Source organism: Delphinus delphis, chromosome 9, assembly GCF_949987515.2.
Source record: "Delphinus delphis chromosome 9, mDelDel1.2, whole genome shotgun sequence".
In the NCBI taxonomy this organism is placed as follows: Eukaryota; Metazoa; Chordata; class Mammalia; order Artiodactyla; family Delphinidae; genus Delphinus; species Delphinus delphis.
Window position 1 is genome coordinate 89,195,601 of NC_082691.1, and position 20,833 is coordinate 89,216,433.

Consider the following 20,833-nt stretch of genomic DNA (forward strand, 5'->3'; position numbering starts at 1 on the left):
CTGTTAACCTGCTCTCAGTAGGGCGTTGAGTTCTAGATTCCAGTGATGAGAGAAAAGAAACAACTTGAGAAGGCAGAGCTCCTCAGGTTGATCCCATTCATTCTTATTTCTGTGTTGCTGGTCTTGACACATGTGTCTCGGTGATTGCATTTTTTTTAAGTAGCACAGATTTTTGGAACAAAGTGGCGAAGGTTGAGCTAAAGTTAAGTCCAAATGGTATGTTAGAGTCCGTGTGTTTATTTGGTTTTTGATTCCCAAATGAACAATTTAGCTGAGAAAAGAGCAAAGCAGGTTGATAAATTGATTTTTTTTTGAAAAAGACAAAAGTTCATTTTCTATAGTCAGAAAGAAAACACTGCCAGATTTACTGCCACTACTGCAAATGTGGGTTTATATAACTTTTGAGATTCATATATAGTCTATTACCAAGGTCTTTAATTAACTTTGTAAACACTGATCAGTCAGTAAAGTACAGAGATGAATCAGCTTGAGTTACATTTTCCACTCTCAGAATGGTAAAATCGAGAATAAAAATCCAACGGTTCAAATCAGCTGCAATTCCTGAGTGCCTGCTATGTCGCAAGAGTGAAAAGATTTTTTAAAAGACTGTATCTATTCATAAGATACAGAATCTTAAGAATGAAAGCATGTGGAAAGTAAAATATAGGTAACATATTTAAGTAGTAGTTAGAACAACTAATAAGCAGTGGCAAGGCAGTAGGTTATTAATTACCAAAATGAATGATGGATATTCAAGTAGTGAGATATCGCTACCAAACTAGAGTCCTCAGGAAAGGCATGAAGGCAGTGAAATCTGAGCCAGAAATGCACAACTGAATAGAATATGGACAATGAAGAGGATAGGGGCTCTCACTCCAGATGGATGGAATGGTATGAATAAAGGAGCAGAGGTAGAAAATTATATGACACATTTGAGAGGTAATAAAATAATTTTATCTAGGGCGCCATGGGATGATCAGCTTGAAAGGAAGGTTAATGCTTTCTAAATCAGAAAATTAGAAGAGAAGGCACAGAGGTATCCAAACATTCAAATGTGGAAAGAAGGAAACATGTATATCCCATGTGTGATGAATCCATCTTTGCTGGATGGAGAGCAGATACAGAACCGTAGTATTACATGGAGTAGGATGGCACCTTGGACGTTATCTGTCCAACCACTTCATTTTACAGAGAAGAAAGGCTCAGAGAGGGTCATCCTGTGTCTCCTAAGTCTGAATCCAGGTCACTGTTTGTGGAGTGGGCAATTTAAGGATTGAGGTGAGTGAAGATAATTTGAAGAGCAGAGGTGGAGAATCTGCTGGCATGTGTTATACGCAGAAATCACCCGGTACATACAGGATGAAGAGAGGCATCACTGAGTTGCAGTGATGGCCCAACTGAAGTTAACATAAACCTTTAGGATAGACAAAACATGGTCCCTGACTTTCTCCCACAAAGCCTTGAATCTCAAGAACAAAAACCAGAAAGCAAATGATGGGTGTGATCCAAGGTCGAAGATGGCTATGATCTGCCTGGTGGAAGTTTAAAAGAGCAAGAAAGTCTGAAATAAAAGTTCCTGGAAGGCAGGAACCTTTTCAGTCTTCTTCACCATTATATCTCCAGTGCCTAGAGAGAACCTGGCACATAGTAAATGCTCAGTAAATGCTCATCGAAAATTGATGGTATAAATGTTTTTGTGGGGGGCTTCATGGAAGTAGTTGGACCATGTAATTTTACAGTGGGTATACAATGATAACTAGTCAAACGGGGATCTAATAACAGTTATCAGTGTTGAAAGACTAGAGTTCCTTGCAATAACAGAGAAATTCTTATGCTGGAGATGAGGGCACAGTGGATAAGAGGAGGAAAGTATAAAATGAAGAAGCACTAAAATTTCAAAGAAAAGTATGCAATGAAGCGGTCCAGATATGATCATCCTAGTTTAAGAATCTTACAAGAAGTAACAATAAAATAACAGAAGTTTAATAAACATTTGCAAGGTTTAATTTAGTTATCTCCCAGACATGATAATTCTCTGAACTAAACCAAATAGGTTTGAAATTGAAGAGGATTGAATAATTTTTAAGATCACTTCTTACCTGAGTTTAAATGATCCAATGAATTAAACTGGAGATCACTGACAGTAGTCTTCTCAGAATTTCTCAGTAGGAGGTGGGGGAGGGAGGCACCCTTACCTACTTCCTGAAAGGGAAAACAATTCCTAGAGGGGAATAGTGGGTTAGTTCAAGAATATTATTGTGGTTAAGAGCACACACTTTGAAATTCTTTAAAATGGGGATTATAATAGCTACCTCACAGATTTATTATAAAATAGATAGATAAAATAAGAACACATATTTTTAAATGGCCCAGCAGAGCTACCAAGCCACAAAATGACATGGAGGAAACTTAAATGCATATTGCTAAGTGAAAGAAACCAGTCTGAAAAGACTGCATGCTCTGTGATTCCAACTACACAACATTCTGGAAAAAGCAGAGCTATAGAAACAGTTTTAAAAAAGGCAATGGTTGCCAAGGGCTGGAGTGGGGGAGGGAGGAAAGGATGCCTCGAAGGAGAACAGGGACTGTTTAGGGCAGTGAAACTATTCTGTCTGTTGCTGTAATGGTGGATACGTGACATTTTGCGTTTAGCAAAACCCATAGAATGTACAATACAAAGTGTGAAACTTAATGTGATCCATGGACTTTAATTAATGATAATGTATTGATATTGGTTCATTAATTGTAACAAATGTACCACTGCAAGATTTTAATAATAGGCTGTATTAGTTTGCCAGGGCTGCTGTAACAAAGTACCACAAACTGGGTGGCTTAGAACAGAAACTTATTTTCTCACAGTTCCAGAGGCTAGAAATCAAAGTGTCAACAGGGTCCCTCTGAAGACCCCAGGGAAGGGTCTGTTCAACAACTCTCCCCCAGCTTCTGGTAGCCTCGGGTGTTCCTGGCTCTCCATATTCTCATGGCATTCTCCCTGTGTTTCCACATTATCTTCCCTTTGTGTATATCTGTCTCTATGTCCAAATTTCCCCTTTTTATAAGGGCACCAGTCATACAGGATTAGGGCTATCCTAATAACCTCATCTTAACTTGACCACATTGCAAAGACACTATTTCTAAATAAGGTAACATTCTGAGGTGCTGGGGATTAGGACTTCAACATATCTTTTGGTGGGGAATACACATTTCAATGCAAACACAGAAAAAGCTGGGCGGGGGTGAAGGAGAGGGAATATATGGGTACTCTGTACTTTATGTTCAATATTTCCTTAAACTTAAAACTAAGAAATAAGCCCCATTAATTTTTTTAAATGGTTTAAAAAAATGCCTCAGCACATAGCACATATTCAATTAATGTTGGTTACTTTTGGAAGTTGCATTAACTTATTCAGGGTCCCTGACAGAATAGATTTTATTCTTGATGCATTCCAAGACCAATACTGGCACTGCCCTGAAATCCCAAGGACTTCCTCCAACCCATTCACCATTCAGTTTATGATGATTTGAAGATAGATAGAGCTTAGCTTTCTCTACAAATTTCTCCCGCCAATAACAGAGTACTGGCCTGCATGCCACCACTTCCTGCCTCGACTGTATTTACACCTGTGTGCGTGTGCGTGCCCACACATACATGCACATACACACATGCACACACAGACACACCCACACACACACATGCACACCCACATACACACCTAAGAGGGCTTCTTACCTGCCACCAACCCTGTCCCAAACAAAAGCAGAAACAGTAGGTCTCCTTATAACGTTGTCACAGAAAATAACTCTAGTGAGGGCCACATGCCCATAAAGGAAAAAGAAAAAAGCTTTGCAAATATAAAACATAGTAATAGTTAGAATTCTTGATTGAAAGATGCACATCAGAAATTAAACTCAATTTTTTTTAAGAATCCTAGATTGGATTTAATAAATAGATTTTAATTCCCAATAGAGGGAGGGAAAGGGAGAAGGAAAAAAAAAAGTATCAGAGAATGAGACAAATAAAAAGGGAAATGAAGAAATATTGATAAATATCTCCCCCTCCCCCCAAAAGAAGCGAGAGGGAAAAGTAGCAAGAAGGATAGGGAAGGGAGGAAGCTTCAGGATGTCCTGGCGTGGAGGTGAGACACAGGAGGTCCACTCACGGCACCATTCAGCTGGGCCACGGGCTTGGTGGTGTCATTACCCAAAGGAAGGGCAGCGTGTTAAGTGATTTGAAGTCTCTAACATCGACTTATTACTTAGTTGCAGTAGCATAGGCATGCCCTATTTCAAGAAAATCGGATATTTGAGAACCCATATTGAAAAGACAGGTATATCAGAAGGTAATTGTTCAACTGCCTTTGTAAAGCGCCTCTCTTCCTTTGACAAAAGGAGTCACATCAGGGTTCTTTCAATAGCATGTCTACAATCACCCCAGCCCCAAAATTTGGGTTTTCATAAAACTTTTCAAGAACCCATCTGTCACATTCATTGGTACATACATCCCTTTGCCTGCGTTTCTCTTTCAGGCTACTCTGTCCACTTGTGACACTCGTGAGCTTTACTGTTTACGGAAGCTCTCTGCCTTGACATTTCATCACTTCGTTGATGGAGAGTTTGTTTCCTATCCAATGTTAGTGGAAGGAATCCAGCATTGACTGGGGGTCGGGGAAGAAATGAGAGATTACTAGCTGAGGCCATGGAAGCTGCTGCTCCCAAAAGAGGGGGAAAATCACTTACAATTCTCCCCAGACATGGCTCGCCTCGCTTAGGAACAGTGCCAGAGAGGTTCAGAGAAGCTCTGTGATATAAAGGGTGTGAGGATTAAGGAAGACCTCTGCTCCATCCTGGTGTGAGACCAACAAAGAGCCATTTTCACAAGCACACACATCTTCCCACCCACAGACACAACACACACACCCCAGCAGAGAGTCATCCCACACCGCACGGTACACAGACGTGCTTTCTCTTCTGCCTCAGGTACACCCGCCACATGTCCACCAAGCAGAACCCAGAAAGGCACCGTCTGTGTAGATGCTTCATGTAGCGCTCACTCCCTCTCTCCCTCCCCGTCAGTGCCTCACGTACACACTCAGCAGCATTCCATGAGTAGATAACTAGTTGGGTAGAGTTTCTTTTTTTTTTTTTTTTTGCCGTACGCGGGCCCTCACTGCTGTGGCCTCTCCCGTTGCGGAGCACAGGCTCCGGACGCGCAGGCTCAGCGGCCATGGCTCACGGGCCCTGCTGCTCCGCGGCATGTGGGATCCTCCCGGACCGGGGCACGAACACGTGTCCCCTACATTGGCAGGCGGACTCTCAACCACTGCGCCTCCAGGGAAGCCCGGGTAGCGTTTCTTTATGGTTGAGGAAAAAACACCCGAGTAAGTAATAAAAGCTGAGGAGTAGGAGGAGGGAACGGGGGGGGGGGGGGGGGGGGCGGGGGAAGTTGCGTGGGTGGAGAGCCAGTGAGCGTGGCCGGCCACAGTGGCCACACGGTGTTAGTCAGCATCACCTCCCCTGAGTGCTCCAAGGTGCTGCTGGGCTCGGCCAGCCGTGTGCATCTTCGGCCTGCTTGCGGATATTCGTTTCACCGCTCATTGGCACCTGCACCAGAGGTACAGGCTGAGCAGCAGCTGCCACTGCTACCAAGCAGCCAGCATGACTCCTCGGCTTAATGAGGTTGGAGCGAGACCCAGAGGCTTAGAGGCTGCTCTTTAAGCTGCTTGGATAAATTAAGAAAAGTGAAATTGTTTGCTTATAGACAGACCTCTTTCTCCCATTTCTGTTTGCTGTTGCTATAGTTATTCCAGAAGTGGTTTATATACAACAAAAGACTTTACTGAAGAAAGGAACGAGAAGCCTTTGCTCTCACTGCACCCAGGGTTCAAGTCATCGAGGTTTGGTCCCACTGCCCCCAGGGCTGTCCTCATGCACCCTGCACTGCGCTCAGAACAGGAACCCACCCCAGGGAGACAAACAGCCTCTCAGGAGACCCTCAAATCACTTTTTTTTTTCATTCTGATAACTATGGAGAGATCAGACTAGAAAATAGAAAGAAATTTTTTCAGGGTTGATGGAATAATTTTTAAAAAAGGAAAACTGATTCTTTCCTTCATAACTAACAAAGTACTTGGAAAGTACTCTTTCTAAGAGTTAGATAGAAAAACACTGTAAAATAAAAAAACCCCAAATAAACACCCAAATTTGAATTTGTAAAGGATTTATAAGCAGTATAAATAATACCCTAGGGAATAAGAAGGGGGGGAAACATTCAAACGTTGTATAATTCTGTTTTGGTTGGCTGAGATTTTATTTTTGTTTTTGTGGGTTTTTTAAGGGGAAAAATGCTTGAAAAATAAAAGAATCTGACAATTTAAGAAGGTTTCTTAACTAGGCTTCAAAGTCTAAGTTTTGCTTTTCATTCCCTCACACAAAGATGCCATTAGGGGATGGCTTCAGGTTTTGCACGTCTCCCTATTTTCTTACGCAGGGCAAATGGCTCGTCTCATGTGCACAGAAAGGGCTGGAAAATATTTTTTGTGATCTGAGTGCAGCAGAGAGTCTAGGATTCCAGAGGAAGTGGAGGCCTCCCGCTCCACACAGGAAACAATCTTCAAGCAGGCCTTAAATGCCAGATTCCAGGCCGAGTTTAACTAACCACTGACAGCTCTGTAAACAAAGCAAGGACAAAAAGAGCCCGCTTCCCCTTTTCTGGTAGTCATTTTGGGTTTGGGGGCTGCAGGGGAATTCTGGAATACTTGACTCCATGGCACAGAAACGCAGGAAAAGCGGAATCCTCAGTTGAAGAGCTGGAAAGGGAAGATCTTTCTGGGATTAAAACTATCACGGAGGAGGTAGGAAAGGATAAAATGGTTGGGTTACAAAGAGCTGCTACTTTTGAGCTGTGAAAACAGTTTGATCATATGTAACTGCTCTTAAAAATGCTGCTGCATTATGTTTATTCGTGGTATTACTGCTGTGGTCTTTATTATCATTCTGATATTAATATTCTTTTAGGATATGCAAATTGTGCCTGGATACTTATATTATTTCTTTCTTTTACTTTTCTCTTAGTTCCTACAAATTCCTTTTCTTGCCACTTTTCTTTTTTTTTCACTCTTTTTCTCCTTTCCTCTTTCTTTGTTCACTTTTTTATAACTTTTGTCTGTAGTTCAGCAGGTTACAAAGAACAAAACCATTCAGTAGCTCTCAAGTGATCCCAGCAATATTTCAAGTCTTCAAACCTCTCCGTCTCCCCCCCTTTTTTTTAAACTGTGATCCTGGAATTTTACTTATTTGTCTCTAATAGTTACATGAATGAGACTGAATTTAACACATAAAGGACAAGGCTTGGCTTGGGAGGCAGAAATTGATCACTGGCTACCTCACTCATCTTCTAAGGTGTTTTTCTTAAGAGTAAAGGAAAAGGGGATAAAAAAAATGGTGAGGGGCTGAGGCGACTCAGGGGAAATAATCCTCCAACTCATCTATGATATTGATTCTACTTCTTCCCCTTTAGATCCAGATATTATCTGGTCTCCCTAAATCTGAACCCATACCATGGACGATTTTGAACGTCGCAGAGAACTTAGGAGGCAAAAGCGGGAAGAGATGCGTCTGGAAGCAGAAAGGTAAGGATCTGGGTTCAAAGGTATCTGTATTCTGTTATCCACAATATTGGTTTCAGGCCTCAAAGATCATCAGCCTCAAGGGCCGAATGTATTGCACGCTGAACTGTTTGCGAAAGCAGTTATAGAAAATGTTCCTAACCGTTAAGACTCTAAGTTCTGCACAAACAAACATCAAGAGAAAGAGAGATTGGAGACGAAACAAATAGTTGCACTGAATCATTGTCTTTCATATTAGAATTTTTAAATGACACAAGCAATGTATGGATAAAAGTTTTAAAAGCACTTACAATATTGAAATGACAAATATTGAATGTTGAAACCATTCTGGAAATGGAAGTCTTCACTCTAAAAGAATAAAGGCAATAAGACCCAGATGGATCTTATGACAAAGTTTTATTCTTATTAGAAAAGCCGCCAAATCCAGTAATTCACATATGATGGGTTAATAGCCAGTGGAGTGTGGAACTGTGGAGATTCTGAGTCTAGTTGGAAGCTGCTATGTTGTGTGAGGCCTCTGTTGTGGTGACTTACAAGGGCAGGTTGGGGAAATAAAGCAGTAACATGTGGGGCAAGGGGTATAAATGCATATTTTAAAATTTTAGGCCTCAGAGCAAAAGACAGTGGCATTTAATGTGACTTAACTCAGATGTTCTTTTGAGAAAGCAGAGTAGGCATTCACAGGAAGAAAAATGTTAAACAATGATCTTAAAAGCAAATCAATTTTGCCTCAGTAATTCCAGTGCACAAGTGAAAAGATGGTAGTAAGATGACCCCTTAGTGATCCTGCAGCAGAAAACTAGAAACTTACACTTACAAAAAATATATATATATTTTTTTTAATTTAAAAAAATTTTATTTATTTATTTTTGGCTGCGTTGGGTCTTCGTTGCTGCGCGTGGGCTTTCTCTAGTTGCGGCGAGTGGGGACTACTCCTTGTTGTGGTGTGCAGGCTTCTCATTGCAGTGGCTTCTCTTGTTGTGGAGCACGGGCTCTAGGCATGGGCTTCAGTAGTTGTGGCACACGGGCTCAGTAGTAGTGGTGCATGGGCTTAGCTGCTTCGCGGCATGTGGGATCTTCCCGGACGAGGACTTGAAGCCGTATCCCCTGTATTGGCAGGCGGATTCTTAACCCCTAAGCCACCAGGGAAGCCCAACAAAAAGTATTTGAAGCATAGGATCTACCTATTGGTATGGAGAATTCAAAAGAAGAAGGTAAAATTACTGCCTTTGATTAACTTGGTCGGAGTAGACTGCTATATGACACATGGTACCCTGAACAGTACCTGGGCTCTGTAGGTTCAAATCCCAACTGTCACTTATGAGCTGTGTGGCCACGCACAAGTGACTTCTTGCTACGCCACAGCTCCTTATTTTTAAAATAGGCATAATATCTATGTAGCTTCTGTGGTTGTTGTGAAGATTATTGAACTTCATAAACGGCCTAGTCTAGTACCTGACACATAAATGGTATGCTACTATTTTTTTAACCATTATCATTAGCTAAACAAGTAAGAAACAACAGAGCAATATAGTCAGAACTAAAAGTTAATACCAAGAAAAGAAAAGGCAGTTATCATCCTGTGATGAAACCAGTCAGGAAAAGCTCCCTGGAAGTGGAGAGCCATAGAGGGAGTAACAATGGTGATGACAAAGAGTAAAAGGGGAGCCGTGTACAGGAGGGAGTAACATCTGCAAAACTCAGAGGTGGAAATAAGAATCCCGGTGCAAGAAACCTGTTAAGTGCTTAAGGAAGAATGAGTTAGACTCGTACATCTTGGGTGTTTCTATTTCATATAAAAGGTAACAGACAGAGACTTAGTGGGGGAGCTATGCGTACTGGGAAGCGTTATCTACAGTGGGCTAGAGTGTGGGCGTACTGGAAGAGTTAGTATTGAGCACACGGTGATGAGGACGGAGTCAGGGCAGCAGATATGGAAGTGAAGATTAAACATGAGCGTCTTTAGAGGGAGAATTAGCAAATCTTTCAGGAGATGGAGAAACTCAGACTGTGCCACAGAACGTAAGTCTGAGGAGCTGGAAAGGGCAACTGTGAAGTATTCCATTCTTGGGTGGGCATGGGGAGAGCGTTCAATTTCAGGTAGAAACCACATCCAATTGGAGATTTCCTCCAGGCATTGGGAGATAGAAATTGTCAATCTTTGTTCAAAAGGGGAGAAAAATTATTATTAGAGGAGTCAGTTTGGGCAGTGGCAGCACAAAAGCAGAAAGTGGATGGTAGTGATAGTGGCGCGAAAGCAAGCGGAGAGAGAGAGTGAGAGGTCATAAAGACATAATGGAAACCGTCGAAGGAGACACAAACTCAGCGAGCGGGGAGAACCAGGGAGAGTATGGGGCGCCCATTGTTGAGCGTACATTGACGCCTTGTAGGTGGTGTCGGCCCACTGGAGCATACCTCTTATCCTTTCCAATGATGTGTTATGTGACCTCAGTTTCTCCTGAAAGTCTATAAATACTGTTCCCAACAAATGTTTATTCAGCATCAGCACTGTGCTAGGAACAGTGAGAAAAAATGGGGAAATATAAATAGACATAGTTTCTGTCTTTATGTCCCTCATGGTGTGCTAGAAAACCAAAGTATAGCGGGATCAGAAAACAGACCAGGCCAGAGTGTAGGGGCAGGCCTAACAGAATTGGGGCTTGGGGGACTCAGGAATAGGGACAGGAAATTGGGCATCAGGCTAGATCAGTATCTTCAGCTTCTTTGTTTGCTATGTGAATTGGGAAACAGGGACTCAACGTGAGAGGAATAATAGAACTAACTTACTGTGGTTATACTCATACTGTAATTACAGGGAATAAACTAGGTTCTTTTAGAACCAGGATTTTGCCTAAGAATTTTCCACACATCTACATGGTTCATTCCTTCCAGTTTTTTGTTTTGTGTGGGGGGATATGTCTCTCTTTAAAGTCAATCTTAAAAAAAAAATGTACCCAGTGAAGCTTAGTTAGGTACCCTTAATAACCTAAAATAAATTTATAATACACTTATTTAACTTACATTTCTGTCTGTATTAATCCTTTGGGAATATTGTATTTCATTTGATTCCTTTTCTTTCTTTTCTTTTTTTTTAAGAGAAATACTTAAGTACTTCCTTATATTTGTACTAAGTTCACCTTTTCATGTTTCAAGGTGAACACTTTAGTTCTGTTATTCTGGAATTTGTTAAGCAAGTCCATGTTCACCCTTTAGGATTTTGTAAAATCTGATCATTTATGGGAATAGTGAAGGTCAGGCTTTATGGTCCAGCCAACTTTGATGGGAAATTTCAGGGTGTGTACAGGAAACAGATGTCCAGAACCAGAAATTAAACGCCATCTAAAATTTTGGCTTTGATCTGAAGATAAAGGGCATATAAGACCCTGGGCAAGTCCCTCTTCCTTTAGCTTTAGAACTTGGCTTCTTCATCTGTGACAGGAGTGGGGGATTGGTGATAATTTTTATTTTCCTTTTGCTTTTAGTATTGTCTAATTTTTTACAATGATCATGTATTGCTTTATTTAAAAACAAATAAAACAATAAGGCAGATTTCCATTTTGAAAAATGAAATTCTATGAGCTTATGCCTAATACCTGGGGCCAAAATGGACTCTCCTTTGGATTTATGCAACTAAAAGAAAAAGCTCAGCCTTGATCTGGAGTGGCCCCAAAGCTCAGAGCTGCAGGCTCATTCATTCAGTCACTCATTCAACAAAATTTTATTGGGCTTCCACTCTGCTTCAAACTTTATTTTGGGGCACCAAGGACAGAGAAGCAGAATGAGAGAATTGGGAAAAGTGTGCTTAATGCTTTTCAACCTGTATAAAAGCAACTACACTGTATCAAGCAGCTATACTTTTACATCCTTAAATGTAATATGTACTCTGATATTCACTGATAATTTTTAAAGATGGCTTATGCCCTTTGTATGTTGTACCCCTGCAGAGAGCATGGGGGAAATGGTAACACAGAGAAGAGACTGTTGACTTGTCCACTTCTTACCCACAAAGCCTTTCCAAATAAAAATACCCTGTTATTTTAATTAGTTGTTATTGAGTTTGACGAGCAGGTGCTGTTCTACTTTGCAATGATAAATAACTTAAAACCTGTACTCTCACCAGATGTTATAGCCACAAATTAAAATAAACTAGATTCTTATACATTTTATTCCTCAGAAATAGAGCTTTTAAAAAGATTATTGAAAAAGCTCACTGTACATTTTGGGCCATGCTAGCTTTCCTGGGTTTGGGACTGACAATCATTCACTGCATCACAGCTGCCTTGAGACTCTTGTGCACACACCTCATTCTAAGGGTTTGCAGTCCAGTCCATTTCACATCACCTAGCCCACCGTAACCTAGCCTGGGAACCTGGTTAAATCAAAAATATACTTCCCTTCTTTGTCCTGCTCTTCATCCTATGCATCTTTTATTCAGTCATCCAAAAAATGTATTGAATAGGTACAAGATAGTAAACTGAACCATAGGGATGAGTTCTCACCAGTCCAGGCAGTGTCCCAACAGTCACAAAGCTTATATCATAGATGAATTAGTAACTTTAGAGCCAACTTGACAAAAAGGGGAAGAAAAAAATTTCAGCAGGCAGAACGGATGGAGCAGGTAGTCAGTGAAAATCCTAAATGCTTTGTTTCTAGGCAAAAGAGACTATTTGTACACATCTCAAATTAAATTGTATTTCTGAATCAATTACTTATTTGAACAAACAAATAATTTGTTTTGCTGTCTATTATTCTTCACCTATCTCATGGGAATACAAAATGAATGGGTATATTCAGCTTCCCTTTCTGTTTCTTTTATTTCAATCCCTTTCTACCTTTGTCTCTGTATTTCTTAGTGCATCTTAACGTGTTTTCCCCTGGTCCATGTGCATCTTCATCAACACTTGATACACTTGTTTCCGTTCCAGTCTCTTCCTGATCATCTACCCTGGATTATGCATTCATGTCCTTTTATATCATCGGGGAATACAACATTTTCAAAGGGGAAAATGTAGTGGAAAGGGATGCATTTTCAAAGAGGTCATATTCAGCTCTCTTCCTTTTCAACAAGTACCCCAAAAATGCTTTCTTTCTACACTTCTCAGAGGATACAGGAGCCTTAGGAAGGTGACCTTAGGAAGGTGAGAAGCAGGAATTTGCTGTTGGGTGAAGAGTTTTGAGGATGTGATTGGTAACAAGTTCTGAGGGAGAATCACACTGTCTCAGCAAGAAGAATTCACACCAATTCAAATTGAGCTCTTCTATTATATTTGGCCCAAAGGATTTTGAGCTTTGGTGTATCTGCTGAGAAACCTGCAGTGATGGTTTATCCATGAAGAGATCTTCAGTGAGACGTACTTTTCCCCACGTTGGGCTTGTTTTCACGAGCAGCTCTCTCACTTTTCAAGATGTGAACTCATTGCATTCCCAGCTCCTGCTTTCCACACCCAAATGTAAGTTCCTCTTTCTGATCAGAAGAAAGGACCCTATTGTACAGTTGTTATCAGATTCAGAGGCTCATAGACATAAATAAAGGGAATGAAAGCACTCTTGCTGTTGTCATCGTTCATACATTTTTACGGGCCTCTGAAATATACTGAGGATTAGACATTTGAAAGTAAATATTTTTACTTCACTAAAAAAGCAAACAATTTTTTAAAGTCCTCTGAGTCTAAGTAGTTGCCTCCCAGGAGTCTATTACTGAAACTTTTTACATGATTTAACAGCATGGCCAATCAACGATTACACAAAAACACTTTTGTTTAAAATACTTAGCATTGTGACCTTGAAATTTCAAATCAAAATCTTTTCAAATGCAGTTTTTGTTACTCTGTAATCAGAAAATTATTTTCCATTCGGAAGTTAAATAAAATATTCCTTGGAAACAGTCTAAATTATTAGAGGAGCTAAATTTGCTCAAAACTTCCCTTTAGGTCTCTCAGAAAATTCGTCACTCCAGGGGGCAAAAAAAAAAAAGTTAGGATTTGCATCTACATTTCTACTTTTAAGTTAAAAGATTTTTTTCAAGTAATTCATTTGAAAGAGACTTAAAAATATTGCTGTAAGGTTTCTATGTTTATTTGATATTGTGTAGGGTCAGCCTAACTTGAACGGAGGGGCACTGAGAAAATGAGGTAGATGATTTTCACCTAAGGGATTTTTAATTATTTGTTTGTGTCCGGCCACATGAAGAATCAATATATATACATATTCATATGCTCCCTCTCTTGTTCTCTCTCTCACTCTAAATAGACATTATTTATTACCTCTGTCAATTTATAAACGGTCAAATTATAAACAGTGGAAATGGCATATTTGGACCAATTTCCACTTACCTAACAATTCCTCTGGTCCTAAAAGTATCCCACTTTATGATGATCAGTAGAACATCAAGAGTCCAGGATCTACCCAATGTGACACTTGTTCAATAAAAATTAAAAATCTAGATTCTTAAGGACCTCACATGCTGACCCATAACTTCATTCTTTTTTTTTTTTAACATCTTTATTGGGGTATAATTGCTTTACAATGGTGTGTTAGTTTCTGCTTTATAACAAAGTGAATCAGTTATACATATACATATGTTCCCATATCTCTTCCCTCTTGCGTCTCCCTCCCTCCCACCCTCCCTATCCCACCCCTCCAGGCGGTCACAAAGCACCGAGCCAGCCGATATCCCTGTGCCATGCGGCTGCTTCCCACTAGCTGTCTACCTTACATTTGTTAATGTATATAGTTCCATGCCTCTCTCTCGCCCTGTCACAGCTCACCCTTCCCCCTCCCCATATCCTCAAGTCCGTTCTTCAGTAGGTCTGTGTCTTTATTCCTGTCTTACCCCTAGGTTTAACTTCATTCTTAGCTGGAAAAAATGTGGCATATATATGAGTCAATACACTTATAGTTTAAAATAGTGCTGAATTTTTTTTTTTACAGTCTGTATATGTGACTCATAATTTACCAGTCTTCGCTCACCTGGGGAGAGGCAGGACAATGTTGTAGTTAAGTATGTGGGTGATGAAGTGTGACAGACCTGAGTTCGAATCCTTACTTTGACAACTACCAGTTGGGTAACCTCATTACAAATTACTTAAACATCTTGTGCTTCAATTTATTTATGTATAAAAGTGGGGATAATTATTCTACCTCACAGAATCATTGTAAAAATTAAGCTAACTGGGCTTCCCTGGTGGCGCAGTGGTTGAGAGTCCACCTGCCGATGCAGGGGACACAGGTTCGTGCCCCAGTCCAGGAAGATCCCACATGCCGCGGAGAGGCTGGGCCCGTGAGCCATGGCCGCTGAACCTGCGCGTCCGGAACCTGTGCTCTGCAACAGCAGAGGCCACAACAGTGAGAGGCCCGCGTACCAAAAAAAAAAAAAAAAAAAAAAAAAAGAATTAAGCTGACTAACTGATGTAGGGAAATTAACACAACTACAGGCACACAGTATATACTCAATAAATGTTAGATGTTATTATTAAAATCATATTAATGTTTTGGCAGGTCTTTGGTACAAAATAATATTTTACTGAATTTGAATTTTCATTCGTCTGTCAGCTCAGTCATTATGATTTGTTGCATCCTTTCTGCAAAGCTTCTTTCCTATACTGACCTGAATATTTGCTAAGATGTTTCCATTAAAGTTGGGAAAGAAATAAAACTTGTAGTCATAAATAAGTCTACCACACAAATATAATTGCTATATGAGGATTTTAAAATCACATATTGTAGCTATGAAGTTAATTTTCTAATTCATTAATTATATGTCTTTATTTTAAATATAGCATATAAAACATAGCTTAGAATTTTACCTAAAAAGTTCAATTCAGCAAAAATAGTTCTCAAGTAGAAAAAAGTTTCAGCCAAATTTTTCATCCAGTGTTAGACAGGAAAAAGAACCAAGTGATGCTTGGTTTAGCATCAGCCAAGTGCCAGGCTAGGTGATGCACTTTATATACCTTATGTCATTTAATTATCAGAGCAACCCTATGACCTTATCGTAGTCTGTTCATGCTGTTACAACAGAATACCATAGATTGGGTGGCTTATAAACAATAGAAATTTATTTCTCACAGTTCTGGAGGCTGAAAAGTCCAAGATCAAGGCACCAGCAGATTCAGTATCTGGTGAGGGTCCACTTCCTGGTTCATAGACAGCTGTCTTCTTGCAGTGTCCTCACATGGCAGAAACAGTGAGGGAACTCTCTGGGTCTGTTTTAAAAAGGGCACTTATCTCATTCATGAGGGTTCCACCTTCATGACCTAATTACCTCCCAGTGTCCTCAACTCTAAATACCATCACATTGGGGATTAGGTTTCAGCATGTGAATTTACTGCTGGGGGGACCCATTCAGTCTATAGCAGACCTGGATATTATTATCCCTGTTTTGTAGTTGAGGAAACTGTAGGTCTGAAAGGTTAAGTTACATGTCCAACTTCATACAGCTGTGGAGTACAATCCAGTTCTGCCTGCCCCAAATCTCAAAACCTTTTCCCTGTAACAAATTGATCAATAGAATTTTTCATGTTTCAACTGGTTGTCTTGGCTGAAGGTCCATTGTCTCTCCAATGCCAAAATAACTCCCTAAGATGGGGAGAAACCATTCAAAGCAGTTATGTGGCAACAGACAAAATGAGGCTATTGGACTTAATTGAACTGTTCTTTATGCTTATTCAGGTAAATTGCTTACATGTGTAGACAAAGTCATTGTTTTGTTTGCCCTCAAAAAATCTCCCTTGTTATTCCCATTTCACAGGAAAATAGAAACAGAGGAGATCAAGTTTTCTCCCTGAAGCCAAAGGAGGCTGTTGGCATAACTCTTCTTGACTTTTCTCTGGATTTTTTTCAATAAGATTGTATTCACCATTAGAACAGGGACTTAGTCACATCATCACTCATGAAATCTTAAGGCTGTCACTAACCTTACAGATATTCTGCTGTAGTGGAATGTTACTTTTCCATTTTTGGACCACACACTACTTTGAGCCTCTGATGAAAGCTATAGACGCTCCTCCAAGAAAAATGTACATATGCACCCACAAAACTTGGCACTTTCTTTCAGTGGCGTCATGGACCTCCATCCACAGACCTCCACGGGGCCCATGAACACTGGGCCAAGAATCCCTGATCTACTGAATTTTAAAAGTTCATTTTACATATGAAGAGACTTAAGTCTAGGGATGCTGACCTCCTCAAGATCACCCTGCTAAGCTGAGGCAGAGCCTGCTGGCACAGTGTAGACCCCTGAATAAATGGAGTTGTCTGTAGAAAATGCCATGGCTATTGATTAGGCAAGCAGAGCATGTTTTGGGGAAAATAGTGTATACTGCACTGTATTGCATGCAGGGTGTTTTTTATTTAAAAAACATTTTATGGATAATATTACAAAATAAAAGGAGACTTGGTCAGATTACTTCCTGGTGAGTAAGATGAAAAGCAAAGAAAGATAAGTAGATATACAGAATGAAAACCGTTAATTGTTAGGAACTAGGAATCGAACTTTGCTATCTTAGTCAAGAAGGAAAAGAAAACTGTGGTGATTTTCCAGAGAGAACCCCATTTGCCATCAATTTTTGAAGTCTTTTATTTGGCATATGTTGTCTAGGCAAGATTTCTTTACACCAACCTTAATTATGATACTAAGTTACTATGTAGGATTTCTCCATCCTTACCAGTTTCATTTTAGCAATTCAGATTCATCAAAGGAGTTTCTTCTCTAAATATGAGAGAGATAGGAACTGATAGGATTCCTTAAAGAGGATTTCATGTTTCACCTTTATAACTACTATCTTTTGGGAGAATGGGGAAGATTGGAGTGGGACACAGACATGATGATATCTCCCAGAAAGCAGAATCATGCAGACTTGGGTGTGATTCCTGGCTGGGTTAGCAAGGATAACTCTACTTAGCCTCACTGAGCCCATTTCCTCATCAGGAAAATGGCCTCATAACAGTTCTTCCTCATAAGGTTCATATAGATTACAAAGCACTAGGTACATAGATGACTGATAATAGATAGATAGATAGACAGATAGATAGATGATAGATAGAATATATATATGATATATATGGTATGTATATATGATTAGTGCATGGTGAATGTTCCCTGTCGTTGCTACTTTTTGGCTGGCTGGAGGACATGGTAAGGAAGGAGCTATCAGGAAAGCCCTCTCCAGAGTCATCTCCCAAGAAACTCGGCACCTCTCCAGCTGCCTTCTGGGGTTTCTGAATCACTGACCATGTGCACAGTCCCCACATCTTCAGACAGTTTGGTGTTCAGCCTCCACTCTCTTTCATATCTGTTTTAGCCATCACCTTGAAAGTGATGGGAGAATTATGGATATGAAGTCTCCATGCTGAAAAGAAAATCTACCACCTTATTTTAAAGAGTCTTTTTTTAAATCTTCCATACTGGTTTGAAATCAAGATAAAGATATAGGGTAGTCTGGTATCTAACATATCAAGGTTTTGATCTCAATAATTTACGTATCTAATATTCAATTAATCATATATTCTAAATAGTTTTTTTTGCCTTGTGGAATTACAGGGTTTTTTTATATTACATAATTATGGTTTCAACACAAATAAAGAAGGAACCTAAAGCCTCTTAACAGCATACATAAAGACTGTACTAATAATATAAAGGAAGTTATGTGCCTAAATTGTACAGAATAACTTCTAATCATTTTATTCTAAATTAGTGATTTTATTCATTTTAATTATGAAAAAGCCAATACACACAAAATAATATTATGTAATGTATATAGAGGTTATAAATCATCGTAATGCCTACACTATAAACTTATCACTCATCTTAAGACCTAGGACATTTCCAGTATCACTGAAACTCCCGGCAGACCCCTCTCCTATCCCACCCCCTTGCCTCCCCATCCTCAGGGGTAACCAGAACTCTGAAAAATTCATTTATTTTTTTAAAAAATTCTAAATAAGATAATATGAGTTTAGGTGAGAGTTTTTCCAGGATCCTGTGATCCAAAGCTTTCCAAAGATTCTCTCCAGACTCAGGTGAAAGTGTTAATGAGAGCCCACTGTTCTCTGAGAGGGCAACAAATTTGCCTTTCTAAACATACGGGACCAAAGGAGTCCTTCTATGTCCACAGCTGGGAACCCTGGAGAAGTATTATAAACAAAAAATTCTCTACCAGCAAAGACTGCTCATCAAAATCAAAGTGTAATGAAGGCTATCAAATATGTATGTTGAGTATATCTATTCTGCCCGTTGGTTTTCTCACTGACCAGCCAAGTATAAGAGATCTGCATTTGTAGCTATCATTTGGCCAGGTGGGAATGCAGACAGGATTGATTACAGACTATTCCAAATTCCTCTTCAAGGGAAATCTATCTCAATTGCTTTGAAGTCTTCTAGGGAAATAGTTAACCTTTATTATCCCAAAGGTTCTTAACATTGTTATGAGAAAGTACTACTGGACATGAAACATGAGCATGTTGGAACGATACAGAGGCTGTATAAATGGATTCTCTTTCATCCGTGAATGAGGTTAAAGAGGAATAATGTGCATACCTTGTGAATAAAATCAGTTCTTTTCACTAGTTTGCCACGTAATAAGTAATGTTCATCAGGAGCTGGAAAATCAGTTTTTAGTCTATCATAAATCTTCATTAATTCAGATTCTTCCATTTTTAAATCTTTATGAAACTATAGAAGAGTATAAATTTGAACTATTTATAAGTAAAGGATTTGATTAATACGTTAAATATGCAAGCTACATTCCATGGCTTAGTTATTAAACACTTGAGAGCACAAATTTTTAAAACTTTTTAAAAAACTGGAAACATTCACCTGCATTTAAAAGCTTAATTTGCTAATTATAAATCATTTTTATTCATGCAATTTTTAAACAAGTTTCTAATTTTTTTTAGTTCGATTGAAGTCACCAGATATACTTGAACATATTTTCAAAACTGAGTTTCTTTAAAAATATTGCATAATTTGTAAAGACCTTCCTTTCAGTTAGTCTAGATTAGTGAGATTTGACATTACATTTGAGATTAGTACCAATTCACTAAGTTAAAATGTGAGGGTTTATTTTCCATTTTAATAATCCCCTACATCACATACAGTTCCTTTGGTGGAATAAAAATCTTGGTAAAGTACACATCAGCCACTATAAATAGCAGTCATTCAGGAGAGTCTCCAGAGAGTGTACTTTAAATTGCATATTGTTTAAAATAGGAAATTCTTCCGGTGTTCATATTTTCCATTATGGGTGAAATGGTCTACCCCGTGTCACATCTTCGCTGGCTTCCATCTTCCTGTACCATTTAGGGATCCAACTGTTAGATTCCAGAAGATTGCTCAATGTGTGCTTTTTATTTTCTTAAGTAACCTGGGTCTTATTGTCCAGCAGGAATTTTGCAAAATTAGGGGCTCTCCAAATGAAAACTAGATAACTTCCAGAGCTGGCCCCAGCAACTAGGTAATGAAACAGTCCTTTATTTCTGGAGCTAGTAGCTCTACTGTGCCTGTTTAGCATAACAGAGTCAAACCATTTTTGATTCCCACAGAAAACCTTGCACTGTTGGCAGGTCTTTCTGGGGAAATCAAGAGACTAATATGGTAAATTACTGAGCAGGAAGTGAACAAACAGACAAGCATGATGAGATGATGGGTTATCATGCTGGTTCGAAGACCAGAAGCCTCAGCAGGTATAATTACACTCCATCTTTCCCAAGGCACTATTGGCAACTGCAGTAGATGTATACCTCTGCCCACTCTTTCCTTGAAGAGTCCTTCTGTTTCTCTAATCAAAACTGTTGTGTATATCTTGATTTTTTTTTTTTTTTTTTTAGTGGGGGCCCATTTTGGAGATCTAACATTCCCTCACCATTTCTCCTTCCTTGATGAAGAGGATGAGAAATTACTGTTAAGGGGACTTGGACAAAAATTGTGATATAGAAAGAGTTGATATCTGATGCCCTTCCTTCCTGATACTCCCCTTTTAAGAGCCCTTTAACTCTTCCCACCTAATTAACCACGAAAGCAAAACATTCCAAATATAGGTATGTTTCCTGAGCCAGCACCCTCAGAGTATATCCTGGCTACCCAGGGAGTATCATTGCTATGGAAGCTCCATGGCTTATGAACTGAACAGAATGAAGCTTTTATAAAACTCAAGGCTGAGGCAGGATGGAAATTCCTAATCCTTTCATTTCTAAGTGCCTCACTTCAGAGG

The 20,833-nt window shown here is 39.5% G+C and overlaps 1 protein-coding gene across 10 annotated transcripts in view; it reads left to right on the plus strand.

The window, feature by feature from the left end:
- CALD1 (caldesmon 1) overlaps positions 1-20,833 on the plus strand; it is a 184,975-nt gene that overhangs the window by 83,820 nt on the left and 80,322 nt on the right. For 4 of the 10 annotated variants that reach the window (XM_060020927.1, XM_060020925.1, XM_060020926.1 and 1 more), the window contains one exon: positions 7,517-7,628. In XM_060020927.1, the coding sequence (XP_059876910.1) occupies positions 7,558-7,628 (71 nt within the window). In that variant the 5' untranslated portion in view covers positions 7,517-7,557. Of the gene's footprint in view, positions 1-6,690; positions 6,852-7,516; positions 7,629-20,833 lie in introns of those variants that run through there. The other 6 variants (XM_060020924.1, XM_060020930.1, XM_060020934.1 and 3 more) reach the window with 4 other exon arrangements.